The sequence below is a fragment of the Alosa alosa genome, chromosome 9, assembly GCF_017589495.1.
Source record: "Alosa alosa isolate M-15738 ecotype Scorff River chromosome 9, AALO_Geno_1.1, whole genome shotgun sequence".
Taxonomy (NCBI): Eukaryota; Metazoa; Chordata; class Actinopteri; order Clupeiformes; family Clupeidae; genus Alosa; species Alosa alosa.
The window spans coordinates 12,345,367-12,363,539 of record NC_063197.1 but is presented as its reverse complement, the minus strand read 5'-3'; the positions used below and the strand labels follow the sequence as shown (position 1 = coordinate 12,363,539).

Below are 18,173 nucleotides of genomic sequence, written 5' to 3'. Positions count from 1 at the left end.
CTACCTGACTTTTCTGAGTACATTTTATGATGTTCTTTAGAGATTTTATAGTATGTTATCAGCCATATGTCAGAGAACCTGCCTAGATGAAATATCACCAGCCAGTTGAAAGCCATAAATTAATTTAAATATAAGTTTAGTGTGCTTCTTTACATTTCCAACAACGTGGAAGGAAACCGAATCACCAAAAACGGCAAAATTCCCAATCACAAGTCCCAGGTGTGATCAAACCCCACTATCAGGTGATTTCTGATTGGAGGAGGGATAGGCGGGGCCTGCGGGAGCGACTCTTACTTTGGCCAGTGAGCTGGGTTTCTTCTTGCCCCAGGAGCCAGTAAGAAACGAGACCTGTGTCTCGTTTGAAGACTTTGGTTCGTCCAGCATATGTATCTAAAAACATAAACTACAGTTGCATTCAGTTGCCTCCTTGGGTGATGGAGGTGAAGAGAGGGCTGAAGCACCGAGTCTGGACCTCAAACCAGTTGTGTTGAGGAAGCGAAAGAGCAGAGAGAGAGAGAGAGAAAGAGAGAAAGAGAGAGAGAGAGAGAGAGAGACAGACTAAAGCGGGTGCGTGTGAGAGACAGAGAGGGCACGAGAGAGAGAAAAAGAAAGAAAGAAGAAAGAAGAAAGAAAGAAAGAAAGAAAGAAAGAAAAAAAAAGAGAAAAAAAGAGCACTGAGAGTGGTAAAGTAGCGACAGCTTGCAACACTAGCGTGCACACCTCCACTTCACACCCAGAGGAGAGGATAGTGTTGCTTTAAATGGAAGAGGCTGCTTGCAGGGAGCGACGGAGGAGGCGCGAGGGAGAAGGTGAGCGAGTGCATCTCCTTATGTTGGGTGCTTTCTCCTCCACAACAGCACTAAAAATGTCACCAGGAGCAAAGCACAAGTAAAGACGATTTTATGGATAAGGCAATAATTAAGGAATGAGAAAGAGAGAGAAAGAGAGAGAAGGAGAGAGAAAGAGAGAGATAAGAGGGAGAGAGATGGAGAAAAAGAGGGAGAGAGATAAAGAAAGAGGGAGAGAGAGAAAGGGAGACAGAGAGGGGAGAGAGATAAAGAAAGAGGGAGAGAGATAAAGAAAGAGGGAGAGAGATAAAGAAAGAGGGAGAGAGATAAAGAAAGAGGGAGAGAGATAAAGAAAGAGGGAGAGAGATAAAGAAAGAGGGAGAGAGATAAAGAAAGAGGGAGAGAGATAAAGAAAGAGGGAGAGAGATAAAGAAAGAGGGAGAGAGATAAAGAAAGAGGGAGAGAGATAAAGAAAGAGGGAGAGAGATAAAGAAAGAGGGAGAGAGATAAAGAAAGAGGGAGAGAGATAAAGAAAGAGGGAGAGAGATAAAGAAAGAGGGAGAGAGATAAAGAAAGAGGGAGAGAGATAAAGAAAGAGGGAGAGAGATAAAGAAAGAGGGAGAGAGATAAAGAAAGAGGGAGAGAGATAAAGAAAGAGGGAGAGAGATAAAGAAAGAGGGAGAGAGATAAAGAAAGAGGGAGAGAGATAAAGAAAGAGGGAGAGAGATAAAGAAAGAGGGAGAGAGATAAAGAAAGAGGGAGAGAGATAAAGAAAGAGGGAGAGAGATAAAGAAAGAGGGAGAGAGATAAAGAAAGAGGGAGAGAGATAAAGAAAGAGGGAGAGAGATAAAGAAAGAGGGAGAGAGATAAAGAAAGAGGGAGAGAGATAAAGAAAGAGGGAGAGAGATAAAGAAAGAGGGAGAGAGATAAAGAAAGAGGGAGAGAGATAAAGAAAGAGGGAGAGAATGGAGGAAAAAAAACTATCTCTATTCCTTCCTCATTTAAATGGCTATTAAAGAAACTCAACCTGAAACTGGCAACTTCTGACACAGTTAGCCGAGCTTAGTATAATTCGTTGGAAGTGGGTTAGCCTAAAGCTCCCTATTAGCTATAGGCTAACTGGTATAACCCACTTCTGGTGAATTGTGCTAAGATAAGCTAACAGTGTCAGATTAGGATACTCCACACACATAGAAAAGAAGAAGCCATTCTCTCTCTTCTTATCTAACAAAGCTAGCAAATAAGCTAATTTCCCGAAACATTGCCGTGTTTCTTAAAAGTTAGTTATTGGTCTTGTAAGGACTGTTTTCAATTGCAAGAAATACGTGTTCGTCCTTGTCTCCTTCAAGCTCAAGGATGTATGACGGGCCAGGGCTAACACAAAATATTAAACAATAATAAATCAGTTTCAGGCTCTGTTTAATATCGTTTGCCAAATGTGGTTAAAATCCTTTACTAACCAATACGCATAAGAAACAAGGGACACCTTTAAAAACATCCTCAAGTGTGGAACTGTTGCATGAGTAAGAGCAATGTTAAGGTGAAGCTGTTATCAGTCACCTATTCCTTGCCAGGGTTTTGGATAGGAAATGTGCATGAGTCATAGAAGAGCCATTTCAGGTCTTATGGGCAGCTCAGGAATGGTGGACCGGGCTTTCACAGGAGCCCAAGGGTGCGGGTATACTGCCCACCCACTCACCCACCTGTATTCTCCAGATCTTCGACAACTCGTCCAGAGAGAGCTTACTGCCCAGAAGCTCAATGATTCCCTTTATCCGATCACAGTACTGCGCCTGGTCAATATTCCCTGGCATTCCGAGAGAGAGAGAGAGAGAGAGAGAGAGAGAGAGAGAGAGAGAGAGAGAGAGAGAGAGAGAGAGAGAGAGAGAGAGAGAGAGATATGAGTCACATCCGAATGTAAAAGATGGAGGGTGCATGTTTGTAGCAAGAGAAGTGATCAGAGGATGAGGGCGGTAAAAACAGAAGTCACCTACAAAAAATAAACACTTTAATGACAAATGATAAATGATTAATAAATAATAAATGATTAATAAATGATTAATAAATAATAAATGATTAATAAATAATAAATGATTAATAAATTATTGTTTGGACAAAACCAAGCAATTACAACAAAAACAAAAGCGAAAACAGCGAATGAGTAGGAGGAGGGAACACTGGCAAGGGCAGTGGATAGAGGTGGGGGAGGGGAAATCAGGCACAACTAACACTCAACAGGGTGACTTAACCACTCACCTTTAACACAGGAAGGGGAAAAAAGAGAACAAGTGCCATGAAATGAGAGGAGAGGAGAGGAGAGGAGAGGAGGGAGGAGAGGAGAGGAGAGGGGTGGAGAGGAGAGGAGAGGAGAGGGGGAGTGGGAGAGGAGAGGAGAGGAGAGGAGAGGAGAGGAGAGGAGAGGAGAGGAGAGGAGTGGAGAGGAGAGGAGAGGAGAGGAGAGGAGGAGTGGAGAGGAGTGGAGAGGAGTGGAGAGGTGTGGAGAGGTGTGGTGATGGTGAAGTAGCCAGAGCAGATAGTTCATCACAAAAACAAGACAGTCATGTTGAAAGTCACAACTTGTAACGGGAAAAAAAAAAAGAAAAGAAAGAAAAGAAAAGCAAAGCAAAAGAAAAGTATGAGAGGCATAAGGCCCAGACCCGCAACTGGGTGTGTGAGGAGAGTGGAGAGGACAGGAGTGGAGACGGAGCCCACACCTGACGCCCCCCACACCTGACGCCCCCCTCAGCAGCAGGGTCCAGCGCAGAGATCTGACCGCAAGGCTACACCAGGAGCGCAACTGAAGCATTCTGTTTGCGGAGCATAAAAATAGTTTTAGAAGACTGGTCTAATTGTTTCGTTATCACATCTGGCGTAGCCAGTTCGATTGATTATAGTGGAAGATAATTGTTCCCGCATAGGCTCAGCGAACGGAATGCTTCAGTGACATGGCCGGTGTAGCCACCCTGTAGGAATGCTCTGCCCACTCTGCTCCTTCAGTACCCACACACACACACACACACACTTCAAACTCCTGCTCACTGTCTATTTCACTCACACACACACACACACGGCAGAAGCTAATTATAGGATATCAGGGCCCAGGATGTGTGTGTGTGGCAATGGCTGCAGGGTAAAAGCCACACAAGCCGGCTGAAACAGGGACCTATATACGAACAGTGGCCTCCAGCCTGTGCAAATGTGATGCAATTAAGAGCTTGGCACGTCCTTGTGAACGCTTAGCACATGGTGGAATTCAAGTGCCTCGTCAGACTTTACACAGCAAACAGGAAGTAGGGTTTCAAAACTTTAACAGTTTAGAACACTACCTTGAAGTTAGCACATTACCTTACAATATGTAACGGCGAAACTGAGATGGTGGCAAGTTATTTCAACTCTCCTTACCTTCCAGGGCTATTGAGAGAACAGAGTTCTCTACCAACCAATCCAACAGCCGGTCCGTGTCGATGGCGTTCTTCACCGTCTTGGACACGGTGCTTTCCTCGATCAGCTTGGTCACCTAGGAGACACGCAATTCAGAGTAAGGTGGGTGGTCACAGTCTGAGAGGCTTTACCAATGCCAGCAAGTCCATGTGGTGACACAAAGCTAGGAAACAGCCCTGACGGGTTAAACACTATATATATATCTATACACTATATATATATACACAGTATATGTCACAAACACTGGCTATAAATATCTACATGGACTGCATGAGGAAACACAGGAACTTGGGTGAAGATGCTAATACAGAACGTCCTTGTTTATGTACTGAAATGTATGTCAATGTAATGCCTTAGGAACTGTGTATACTGTAGGTGCAGCACTGCACACATAATGCATAAGACTGGGGCAGGTGTGTAGAAAGCTGATGGAGCGGAAGTTTGTGGGCGCTAATTTAAATGACGAGTGATGTGCGAGTGAAGTCTACTTAAAGTTAATTTAATAACAAGCTTCAGCTAATTTAATTCAGTTGCTAATGCCAATGCAAGATCTTAAGTGCAAGCATTGAAGGGTCAGCTCAATACCTGCTACACGATGGCTTTAGTTTTTGCATAAGATGCTTGTTACCAGATTTGACCGGTCATTTAAATTAGGGCCGTGTGTGTGTGTGTGTGTGTGTGTGTGTGTGTGTGTGTGTGTGTTTTAAACTCCAGGACTCGGACCTCTTTGAGGGAGTTCATCTTGGCACTGAAGTGTGGAGTCTTGAGCATCCTCAGCAGGATGTCCAGCCTGAGGTCGTCCACCACAGTGACAAGTTCCCGCTGGAAACGCATGCACAGCAGCTTGATCGCAGACAGGAGCTCTGGGATGCTCACCAGACGCTAATGAACGACAATGAAAGAAAGAGAGAGAGAGAGAGAGAGAGAGAGAGAGAGAGAAAGAAAGTGAAAGAAAGAGAGAGATAAATAGAAAGGAATGGAAAGATATAAGGGCAGCAAAGTACAGTACAATCTGAGTGGCCCTAAAAGTGTGCTGGATATTACAATGAACATGCTTATGATTACCAAGCAGAGTGTGACATGTTGTGTGTTCCTACCTTATCTTTGAGGTCTTTCTCCTCCAGATTCTGCACGTAGGTGATCATCTTGTGAATAACAGGGTCCAGCATTGGCTGATGACAACATAAACAGAACAGAACAGTTAGGGTGAGCTGAAAAATGCAGCAATTGATCGCTTCAAGGAAACATCATCTCAGATCAGATCAGTCACAACACACCGATAGCCTGATTTGGAATAACATTTCTGCTACTCCCGGAGGATTTAGTTTTAATGAAACAGGCACCCAAAAAGGGTGCTCAAGATTAAAACATAATTGACAGACTTGCTGATTCTGTATTTACATTTTGCTTCCTGAGATCATAGAATAATGTGGATTTCCCCATTTTTTCTTTAAGCATCTAAGTCTCTCAGTTTTGTCACCTCACAGTCTGCATCAACATGCTCAAAACATTGATTTCTTTGGGAGATTGCCCACTTATTATCATACACTTGAGGATAAACTATTACAATGTCAGCATCAATATTCTTTTTCTTCTTCTCATTTTATTTATTTATAATAATTGTATTATTTTATTATTGTGGCGATGCATATAGAGATGATGAGCTCACCTGGACGAGACTGGAGTTGAGATACTCAGCACACACACTCAGCGGCTGGACCAGGGCCGACACACTCTGGGGACACACAACCAGCACAGCGTGCTTGTGTTAATGTAAGGCACGTGTAACACACAGCCGAGATGTTCACAAGTCATTTTTTGGAAGTCCAAGTCGAGCCTCAAGTCTTTGAGGGGCAAGTTCAAATCAAGTCTTTTGTCAGATGTCCATGTCAAGTCTCAGGTCATCTGATCTGTCCATTACACTGCATTGTTAAATATTATGAATTCAAAGCATGTCCTATAGCTACCACCCATACAGTACAGTATCAAAACCAGTTGTAGGATAACCTTATGTTATCTACTGCAATAAGAAGAAACACAAATTAGGAACTCTGTTTCAATATTTTTTTTTTCAATAGTGCTTGCCACAATTGATATGTGTAGTGAACTGGGGGAAATAGTTCTATACTGCAAAGTTTCGTTTATGTTTTTTTTCTGAAATAAAATATGGGCAGCCAAGAGTGGATGTGAACTTGTTACAGGAAAAAAAACACTCATACTGGAGCTAGCTTAATTTGGTTTACATCCAGAACTTACATGGGGTCTCCAATTTAGGACATTATATAGTCTAATCTTATGCTACTTAACACATCCCTCTAGCCCTCGGACCTGGTGAAACCTTTTATTAACCTAAGTCTGTCACATTATATGGCCAACTATAAAGATGCAATCTGCCTGTTCCCAGCAATAGCACAACACTTTGCAATGGTTAACTTGTTACCTGTGACGATATATGCTAGGTTTAATGTCTCTTTCATTAGTAAGTGCTGGGAACCTATCTGGGTGCGTTTTGAGATGCCTGATGAAATTAGACGTTGTTGAACATGGCATAATTTATCCTGCTGCCACACACCTTGCATGTAGCTGTTCGCTTATTTCCACTCTACACAAAGTTATTGTAACCGAAAGTAATGATAAAGGGCACCACTCTGGGAGGACTTGTCGCCATGGTCAAGGCATTGTTTTTTTAATCTGTGAGTGCGCACACATAGCACATGCGTTACATTGCACATTATGGCAAAGGGGACATGTAGCTCGTCATATGTTTCCCAAAGTATATGCAGCAACAAAATAAAATAGAAATACATTAATAAATGTCAGATAAAAATAAAAAAGAAATAATTGCATGAAATAGAGATTGCTTACGAGTCTCAAAGCTTGAGTCCGAGTCAAGTCTGGAGATTTTTGAGGTGGAGTCGCAAGTCTGAAGTCACTGTTTTTGCGACTAAAGTCTGACTCGAGTCCGAGTCTCAGACTCGAGTGCCCATCTCTGACACACATCAAGCACACCACAAACAACAGACAACTAAATACCACTGGAGAGCAAACACAGGAACCCCAGCTCATGACATATTCACCATAGACATGAATCACTTCAATGGCTTAATAGCTCCAATGATCCATATGTTACACTCCTCAATCTTTTTCCAGTTTTTTCCCTCACCAAATAATGTCACCGGTGAAAAGAGAGTGGCAGGTGTTGAAGGGATGTGTAGGAGCACCAAAGTCACCCAAGTGATGGAGCCATCGAGCAGGCGGAGCAGGAAGGGCAAAGGGGGCAGCAGAGCATGTTAAAGCCTCTCTCTTTCTCTCTCTGACAGACACGGAGAGCTGAAGGAGCTCGGCAGCCTTTTGTCCAGCGTGCCGGCGGTGAGAGGGGGCATCTCTAGGCCTCTGATGAATCACCCCTCTGTTCACCATCAAATGACTGCTTCCGCCTGGAGAGAGTGAATGAATCACTCCTCGCCTCCTCCTCCTTCTCCCCCTCCTCACACACTTTCTCCCCCATCTCCATCCCCCTCCCCCACTTTGGAGCTGGAATGAGACACTGAGTCTCCAGGTTTCTTCCCTTTCCTTTTTTCCTTCTTTCACACCCTCTCCTGTGGGAGCTCTCTCTCTCTCTCTCTCTCTCTCTCAGGCTGGCTGGCAGGAGGATGAGGAGAGTGGAGCGGAGTGTGTGTGGGGGAGTTGTGTCTGGGTATGAAATTACTGATAGAGAAGCAGAAGACGCAACTATTGTTCTCTGACAGTGTTCGACCAGAGATCTATACATCTTATTTTAATGTCTATATACAATATAATTAATATACACAATATATATGTGCATACATCATTTACATGTACACAAAGATGCATGTCAACATCCACTGGCTTGTCTTAGTGTCGCTTGTCTGATTGGCATGCAAATCCCAGCTCATCTCTCTCTTTCTCCCAAGGTCCCTCTCTCTTTCTCTCACACTCACTGACTGACTGGACTGACTGACACACACACACACACACACACACTGATAAATCAAAGCGTCCCAACACTCCCCCCTCCCCGCCCGACTCCTCCAGGCCACACATCCGGCCTGGCACACCCGCGGCGTGTTAATGCCCGCCATCAAAGGCCCACGAGGAGGAACCAAAAACAAGGACACTTTAGAGTACGCAGACAAGGAGCAGCCTTTTAGGGGAGCAAGCGGACGAGGAGAGGAGAGGAGAGGAGAGGAGAGGATGCCTATTAGGCCAGCCAGAGGCTGCGACTGAATAACTGAATAAATATCTCAGTAGGTAGTGCGGCACATTGGGGTTCTCTCTCCTACACACAGTCGTGAGGCTCAGAAGTGGGTTTCTGGAGGCAATGGGGTGGGGTGGGGTGGTGGGGAGGATTCCTCGCTCAGCTCAGCTCTCACTCCCAGACTGCACGATAATTATCAGCTGAACTGCACTTGTTTATCTGCCTTGTGGAATGTGGCACAGCTGAGTCTCACTATCGTTCTCCATGCCTCTCTCTCTGTGTGTGTGTGTGTGTGTGTGTGTATGGATGACTGCATCCATGTTTGAGGGAGTGTGTATGCCATGCCACTCGCTGCATAGCAGCTACAGGGCTGAGGAGTAAACAAGACAATCTAGCCAGAGTCCATCAACACACATCCGGAGGGCGCCAGCCATAATTGAATTTCTGCCCTCTCTGAACTCTGCATTCTCTTCTTTCTCACTCACGTTCTCTTTCACTCTCTCTCCCTTTCTCCACTTTCACTCCTCGCTTGACTAATCCCTCTATTCTTCTCGTCCTCTGTTTCCGGCACACATCACCCCCCCCCTCTCCTCCTCCTGTCGCTCATTCTCTGCCACGCGTCCTACAGAGGTAGAATCCCAGCTCCAGGCACAAGCCATTCACGCCCTACCTCCGGCAACTCTCTCCCTCCCTCCCTCACAGTCTCACACACACACACACACACACATTACAAAGCAAAAACACCAAAGCCAAAAAGAAAATGAATTAAAAACAAACAAACAAACAGACAGCAAAAAAAATAATAAGGACAACAAAACGACACAGTAGCCAAAACTGACCATATCCTGACCTAAGTGGACGGTGAGGGCACTTACCCCGATCTCAATCTCGTCCATGTTCAGCTTGCCCTGGATAGCAGTGAATCCCCCCATCTCGCCAAACTGCACACACAGACACACACACAGAGTGAGAAATCACTTCAGCATTGGGATTCCGGTTGGATTATTTTCTTGATTAATCTTTTAGTTGTTTTATCGATAAAATGTCAGAATATAGTGAAAAACACAATGATCAGTGTTTCCAAAATCCTAAGGTTATGCTTTCAAATGCCTTGTTTTTCTCCACATATACAGCTCTTGAAAAAATGATGAGGCCACTGCACATGATTTTTGATCATCCTACGGTTGCTAAGTGACATTCGAACGGGCTGACGGTCATATTCAAAATTAAAAGACCACTGAATATTGAATATGACCTTGATGACACAAACTATTACTAATTTACAACAACTTATTACTAAAATAGTTGGCAATTAATTTAATAGTTAACAACTAATCGAATAATTGATTCATTGTTGCAGCCCTTTTCAGCACAAGAGTCTCACAAGATTAAGATCGAGAGAGAGAGAGAGAGAGAGAGAATACGGACGATCTGAAAATACATACCCGATTCACAAGGTCCACCAGCCAGCCATGAGGCTCCTGTAAAGAGACAAAAATGATTGTCTTTTTTCAGCAAATTCTCTGTAATCCTGCACTCCGTTAGCTCCCGTTTCCATTGGGCAGACCTTTATCTCTCTGGTCCCAGTTCAGTGGAGCTGCACACTTACTGCTGAGTGAGCACATTTCAACTCTCTTCACCCAATCAAACACTGCACAATTCTTGATTCTTGACTTCCTGATACAAACAAATCTCTTTACAAAGTCACATATTACCAACCGTCCCGTATGTCCAACGTGCATGTGTCACTTAATATTAATTTCTATACAAACCAAGATGGCGGATTCCTAAAGAAACGCAAGCACCCACACCATAAGTATATCTAAATTAGCTATGGACCAAAAATAAAATTTTACAGTGACTTGAAGAACTGTAAACAGTCTTGTAAGGCTGCGTGTACAAATCCGCTTGAAGCTCGAGTGGAATTTTGAATTGAGACGAGAATTCTCGGGCTAACCGTTGATGTGCCGTCAGAAGGTTGGGAATATGCACCCACCAGCCCAGCACGTTTTCATGTTAATTAATCATCTTTGTAAGTCAGTATATGGTTAAATGAATCATTACAGGGCGAATGAAGACTCTCTCGCCCGCCCCTACTGCCTGTAGGAAGAATATCCCACTTGCAAGTTCGGTGTATCGTACCCGCCGACTTTCAGTCTCACAAAGTCTCAGACATCGCGAGAAGCAGTTTACATCCTGCATCTCCAGCACAGAAGCAGGCTAACGAAACGCTAGCGATTGTTGCAAACATGTGTATAATGGCAGAGCTGGCGAAAAAGCATGTGAAAACCCTTGATAGAAGATGCAAAGAAAAGGAAAAGAGCTTCAGACCGAGCGAGGGCTCGCACACGAATCAACACGTACAGAGAATAGGGGGAGCTTCTTAGAGAAAAAGCATCAGGCTTGCCTGGTATCCCTTTAACTACAAAGACAAGAGATTCCGTCATTCCTTGAGCGTGCACACACACACACACACACACAGTAACACAGTAATGACCATGAAATGCCATGCTGTGGCTAATTATCTAAAATAGGCATGTGATTCCTCAATAGTTTTAGTTATGGATGTGGTCAGTGTATTATTTGAAAGATTAGGCCTGCTCTTCCTGTGACTATTATGGTCCTTCTAGGAAACTTGCGCCAGTGGCAATTTGGGTGTGTGTGTGTGTGCATGCATGTGTGCGTCTGATAAAGCGAGACAGAATGTGTGTATATGTGTTAAATAAGTGTGTGTGTGTGTGTGTGTGTGTGTGTACACTCATATAAGCAGTACTGTGTGTCTCAGGGTGAAACAATGTGACAGTTGCAGAAAAAAAGGCAAGATTACAAAAGACGGGGAGAGGAGCGTAGCAATCCACAGGGACAGCATGAGAGAAAGAGAGAGAGAGAAACAGACAGAGAGAGAGAGAGAGAGAGAGAGAGAGAGGAAGAGAGAGAGAGAGAGAGAGAGAGAATTAGATGGAGTAGAGCAGCATATATGCTGGGAAGAGAGCAGAGGGGAAGACAGAAAGGAGAAGTGTGGTGTTACCTTCTGGTAGCTGGAGGTGGGCGAGACAGCAAACATGTTGTCCTCCCCAAACACCTCGGCCCAGTTGCGCTGGCAGGCCTTCATGCGGTTCTTGAAGTGGTACTCGTTATCAGGGTTAAAGGCCTGGAACAGAACCCAACGGAGACCGGGGTCAGTGAGGCCGGACACTCAGCTCTTGTGCTAAAGCACTTGCATGCAGCACACTAATCCCTCGTACTCAGATATGCTACAAACTCACATACACAAACGCAGATACACTAGCAACTCTCATACAACATACACTAGTAACTTTCATACACACATACACTAGTAACTCTCATTTACACATACACTAGTAAAAGGCTCAACATGCTTCTGCGTCAACTCCACGGCGTAGTTACGCCGGCACTCCTACGGCGTCATGACCATTTCATGGTTCTGCGTTGGGTTGCTTTGCATTGCGGTGCATTTCACCGCCATAACGCTCGGTGTCGCCTGTGTTTGCGTCGCCCAACACCGAAACAAGACTGTAGCCTATGACAGAAACGGTAGCCTACTCACAGAGAATGTAAACGGGCTCTGCTACTCAGAATGGCAAACCCTGTCGTGGCAAATATTAATCTTATTTGTTTGGCCTTTTCTTGCTTAGAAGTATCGAGAAATACACAGTAAAACAGCAAATAAGTCTAAAGTTATTTGTGAGGTGTCTGCCATCCAGTTTAAGTTATGTTAGCAGGCGAACTTTAACACAACTGCCCACAAAGTACTGCTTGCTGGCGAAGTGCTAATTTCAAAACGTGACATATAAACACTTTACAAACGGATAAGCCCATCATTGCAACCAAAATATGTCTGAGTTTATTGGCAAAGCTTATGTCAGTGAACTAGCATGTTGCTAATCTCCACAGTAGGTTGCTTGAAACACCAACTATCAACACACAGGACGAGTTGACCAATCACAGTCCTTCCGGTCTGCGTCGCCTTGATTTTTGAAAAAAAGTTGGAGGTGCATGTGGAGCTACGGGAGGGAGGGTTGAGAGAGGGATGTGGGCGACGCAGAGGGGTCATGGGGCACCGTCGATTCGACGAAGAAGCATAAATAGGCTTAACTCTCACACACTAGTAACTCTCATACACATATACACTAGTAACTCTCACACACATGCCCGTATACACTACACATCACTCTCATATGCCACTTCCATGTCAGCATTAGATTAGAGCAGGACCTGAAGGGTTTTGGACTAAGATTCATTGTAATATGAACTCAACGTTGCAACTCAAGATTTACAAAAACAACCTGTGTGGACTGTTATGACTATCTATATCTATGCATAATAAATGGATGGTAAAGCATTGTGAATATCCCAAAAAAGAAAATAATAAATCAGTCAATCACACACAGGTACTCCCAGTAATCATCTACAAGCAATGCACACTAGGCATTTGTATTCTGTTAGGAACAGGGGTGTGTGTGTGTGCTGAAGAGAGGAGGGAGGGTTGCTTGTCGTGGCAAAGTGGAGGCTGCCGTTACCATGGTGAGCACGCCCATTAGGCCCACGGGGATGGGGTCCTGCTTGACCCGCTCGGCCACCAGCTCCACCAGCAGCATTAGCATGTTGTAGATGCCCTCGTGGATCTCCGTCCCCCACTTATGCACAGCACTCGAGGTCAGCAACTACAGTGAGGACACAGAGAGATGGAGATGAGGAGAGAGAAAGAGAGTGAGAGAAAGAGAGTGAGAGAAAGGGAGAGAAAAGGAGAAAGAATGGATAGTGAAAGAAACAAGTGGACAAATAAAAGAGCGAGCAGAAGAGAGAGAGGGACAGCAACAGCAAGAAAACGAGGGAGAGAAAGGGAGATTGAATGGGGGGTGGATTAACTGATGCACACTGGTAATAACCGGTGTTAAGCCCATGTTCTGTTTGCTTGTGCCATTATTGACGGGTGCTCTGGCTCCCTGCGGTCCTCACCTTTTTAAAGGCCTCAGGCATGCAGCGCTCTATGAACCTCTTGCAGTTCTCATCTGCATCAGCGAGGCCTGCACTCACACACACAGAGGAGGGGGGGAGAGAGAAAGAGAGAGAGAGAGATCCAATCAGAGCTGACATCACACAAACAGACTTCAGAGCATATATTGTTTACACAAACATCCAAAGCAGGCAAACAATTAACAAAACCAGTGGAAAGAAGAGAATGCTATGAGTGCATACAGTACGTGTGTCATATGCTTGAAAAATGCCATGGGTACACACTGTATGGAGCAATTCCAGAGCATGTGACAGCGCCCACGCAACTTCAACTAAGCGCCTATGACGTCTGGCTTATTGTGAAATACACACACACACTTGGATGTTCCCTCCTGCTGATGACAAAGACACACTTCCTACTTCCACACACACACACACACACACACACACACACACACACACACACACACTCACACGCATGCGGGCTTACCGAGTCTGGCCAGGCACGTGGAGGCGATGAGGCACTTGCCCAGCGACTCCTCCCGCTTGTAAGGGATGGACCAGTGGTCAGTGAACACTCGACTCTCCAGCTCGTACAGGTTGGTGGTGGGGAACTCCATGTTCCCTCCAGAGCAGTTTCCATTCTCATCGCTAGTCCTCTGCAAGACAGACAGACAGACAGACAGACAGACAGACAGAAAGACAAGGCAGTAATTAGGGAAAGGGAAAGAACAGCTACAACCATTTAAGCCACAACCTCCATCATATTAAAGACCAGTGGAAATCATGTGTTCCAGCATCAGTCCATACACTCCCAATGGTTACGTGGTTAATACAAACTTCCTGAAAGATATTACAGGTCTGGACGAGAGACCACCTCGTGGTCTCTGCTCACCACACGAGCAGCCACGTTCTGGCTGTTCTGCAGGACATGAAAAACTGTCAGGCGTCAGCTAATGCCATCTCAACATGCTACTGCAATCACGTCATGCAAACTGTGGAGACTCAGAAGGAAAGTCAGGAAAGACTCAGAATTAGTTGTTTATAGCTACTAGTTGAGATATGCATGTAGAATTTATAATGGATTAGCATGAAATGATCATCTGGAGATTATTGATAGGTTAGATACTACTACCTCCTTATAACCACTTCTAAAAACATTTTTTTACAGATACTACCACTATTGTCAGCTTTCAACAAGGCATGTCACACTCACAAGGGTCTAGTTTTTCCTGCAGTTGCATCATTGTGTAGAGAAACAATGGAAATCGAACGGCTTGAGATGGCACGTCTCATTGTGAACGCTACCCTGGCAGTCTACCTGTGAATTTGGCAAGGTAACCAGTGTTAACATCAGATATCACGACCAGAACATCACTGGGGCAGACAGACTCTCAGACTCGATCACTCAAAAGCTGAGGACAACCTACAGACTGAGCCACTTTCACCAGGCAGCCTAAACCAGACTGAACCAGTTGCGGATCTGTTATTCCAATGTAATTCCGACGACACTGAATTTTCCAGCCCGGCGTGATCTGATGAAGAGAACGCCAGCAACCAGCAGCATACTGCTGGGTGATGAGAGTGTTTTCCTTGGCCTGGACACACTGCTCCCAAAACTGCCCAGAGGTAAGTGACAGCCTGAAGGGTGGATTCAAAGCCAGAAGTGGGATCCCCCTCCCACACACACACACACACTATAAAATTGCCCTTTCAGTGCACACACAGAACTCCTCTGTGTGTGTATGTGTCTGTGACAAACAAGAAAAACATGAGCATGTCCTCTCATTGCTCCAGAGGTGCATCTGTATGTGTAATTATGCGCATGAAGTGCGTGGGACATCAAGGAGCGAGCCACTGATGAAACACTGTCTGCTGAAAGTTGTCAGGGAGGATGGCCACAAAACAACAACAACAAACCAAAACGTCCTGCCGCATTCCTGGGGGACCTTGGGGAGGGGAACGCTTTCCCCTTTGTCACTGTGACTAAACAGACAAACAATGTGATTCCACAGATAGGCACTGTGCCAGGGATGTGTGGAAAGGAGGGTGAGGTGAGTGTCAGTGTGTGTGTGTGTGGCGTGCACGCACATACGTGCATTGTTCGGCATCAGGAGCCATAACAATCACTGTAAACCATGATGCAACCAGCCAAAATCTTCTGATCTGGGATCAGGTGGTCTCCACTGAATACTGCCGACTATCAAGGATTGGACCACAGCTTCTCCACTTCAATCTGAACTCTGCTCATCAGTGTTAAAGATGACGGTGTACTCTGGCCCAGTCTGCTGGTTGTTCTGTCTCCTAAGGGTGCAGCCGGGCACATGTGCTTTCACTGCAGGCGCCATATGTAACGTGATCTATAATGTATGGTGCTCGTCATGTGAAGACTCTCAGACCAGCAGCAGTAGTTGCGGTGTCCACTCTGGAGCCTCTTGTTGTTCACCCTGCACATGCTCACTCCCCTCCATGCTCCCAGTCAGAGGTGCCTGACAGCAGAGCTACTAAAAGGACTTCTGAACTGACTAACCTCTCTTTCTCTCTCTCTGTGTGTGTGTGTGTGTGTGTGTGTGTGTGTGTGTGTGTGTGTAACTGGTGTTTGTATCTAAATGTATAGGGCCAGGGGACTATTTGCTCATTCGAAGTGGAGCTGTCTACACTTACGCACCCCTTGAGAGAGTGAAGGAGAGTGGAGCTGCGCTGTGTTGTGCTGTGCGGTGTTGTGTTGTGCTGCGTGCCGAGCTCGTTATGTATGCTGTGGAGCAGTGGCAGGGACCACCTGCACTATGTGGGCCTGATTCATCGCTGATCCCTGGCAGCTCCCCCACACTTCTCCTTCCCTTCCCAACACACACATTCACACACACACACATGCACACACACTAAAGATAAAAAGCACAGCGACCCACAACAACACAAACTCCTGGGGGAAATGCATGAATGCAGCTCACTCAATTATTTACATAATCATGCGAAAGCAAACGCAGATCTTTTCCTTCAGAGGCTTCCGCTATAGGCACCCACAGCAGAGACAGGCAGCAGCACACGTTAAACAGCACTGCTAGAGGATGGGCACCATCCCTCCCACCTTCACTGCAAACCATCTGAGAACAATTCATGTTTGGGGAAAGTGCAAAACTGAGATACTAACCAACTACTAGGCTAATGGATGTCAAGTTACTTGTCAATTTCCATCCCATACGCGATCTCTTGATGTACCCGTTATGTGCAATAATCTGGCTTTCAGATATATTCAATGGCGCTGAATAGGGCTGTAATGATATGCAAACTGAAACCGAAATCATGATACAAGCATCTACAATCTTGTATCGCAATCTGATAAAACAAAAACCGTGATACACTGCCCTCACCAACCCCAGCAGCTGTCATCCTTACAGATACAGCACCTTGAGCTCAATGCAACAAAACCCATTTTTACATTTCACAATTCACATTAGAACACATGTAAATCACAAAATTATTGTTCACCATTTCCCCTAACGTAGCAGTATCGCTAAACTTTACCACCTGAAAAACAGGTATAAACCAAAACGTGGCTCGAAAATTGAGGTATGAACCGAACCGTGAGTTTGGTTTATCGATACAGCACTAGCGCTGAATTGTGAACACTGGCCTTCTGCAGTCTAATAGCATCCTACTTCGACTAGCTTAGCTGTCTCCCCTGGGCCTGCTTCTTTAGTGTTCTTGACATTGTGAACCTACAGGGACACTGGCCCTGTCCTCAGATCTGTCGTAGCATTTCTCCATGTTTGAAAATACATACACTACTGCTGCTCTGACTCAATGCTGTGACCCCAGCTGCTATTGTACTTGACCAATAACATGTCAGTCACATGTCATGGTTCCTATGTGCAGGGAAAAGCAGGAGAACTGTAGTCAGAGGAACTACAATTGCCCACCGTTGTATGCAGTGCAAATGCATGAAAAAAGGGGTAGTTTCTCAGAAGGTTCTAGGAACTATGACAATCAGAGAACACTGCGCTCCACAGAGAACCCATCCTTATGTGTACCTAAGCACTGCTTGTTTAACATATGTATTACATCTTGGCTTATGTGTGTGGCCCTTTAATAATAGTACATGAATGCATACATGATAGAGCCCAAACCAATCATGTAATGACTGAAGTTAAACTTGTGATGGGTGCCATATAAATGTCTTGTTCTAAGTTAAATATAGCATATGTGGTGAATTCACTAGTTCTTAAACACTCTACTCTTCCTTTTACTTTGAGACCGATCATAAAGGTCTGCATTAAGCTAACAGTATTTACATACCAAGTTTAGGGGTGGAATACATTTCAATACATTTTCCATTCCCATAGTCTCTAGGATAATTACACATTGCAGGGTGTGCATCAGCAAAGAACAGCACTGCAGTGGCAAGGAAAGGTCACCGCAGCACTTGAGCAACTCGGACAAGTCTTGAGAGATGTCAACAAGACTCCCGTTTACGCATTCCTACATGTGACGCAAGTGTGAGTAGAGCAGGATGGCCAGGCAGCGCGCTCTTGTTTCTCAGGAGCAAAGTTCACAAGCGTGGCTGTGCAACAGCAGAAGGAAAGGAGGAGAGTTAGGTGACCCAAGAGCCTATCAGGGTCGGGGAGGGTTTTTGCCAAACATAGAGTCGCGTGACTCCACACACGCTGTGCCGTTTGTATTGGATGGCACACGTTTTCCAGTGTGCTGAAATGTGAGGAAGCCTCTGAGAACCTTTTCCAAGAGGACCA

The 18,173-nt window shown here is 45.1% G+C and overlaps 1 protein-coding gene across 1 annotated transcript in view; it reads right to left on the bottom strand.

Annotated features, from left to right (window-relative positions):
* usp24 (ubiquitin specific peptidase 24) overlaps nt 1–18,173 on the bottom strand; it is a 54,563-nt gene that overhangs the window by 32,447 nt on the left and 3,943 nt on the right. Inside the window, exons 2-13 of the mRNA XM_048252043.1 lie at nt 13,916–14,084; nt 13,429–13,496; nt 12,990–13,133; nt 11,477–11,599; nt 9,894–9,929; nt 9,324–9,389; nt 5,899–5,964; nt 5,327–5,401; nt 4,953–5,111; nt 4,191–4,305; nt 2,438–2,595; nt 295–390 (exon numbers count right to left, since the gene is read on the bottom strand). Of these exons, the coding sequence (XP_048108000.1) occupies nt 295–390; nt 2,438–2,595; nt 4,191–4,305; nt 4,953–5,111; nt 5,327–5,401; nt 5,899–5,964; nt 9,324–9,389; nt 9,894–9,929; nt 11,477–11,599; nt 12,990–13,133; nt 13,429–13,496; nt 13,916–14,084 (1,275 nt within the window). The remainder of the gene's footprint in view (nt 1–294; nt 391–2,437; nt 2,596–4,190; nt 4,306–4,952; nt 5,112–5,326; nt 5,402–5,898; nt 5,965–9,323; nt 9,390–9,893; nt 9,930–11,476; nt 11,600–12,989; nt 13,134–13,428; nt 13,497–13,915; nt 14,085–18,173) is intronic.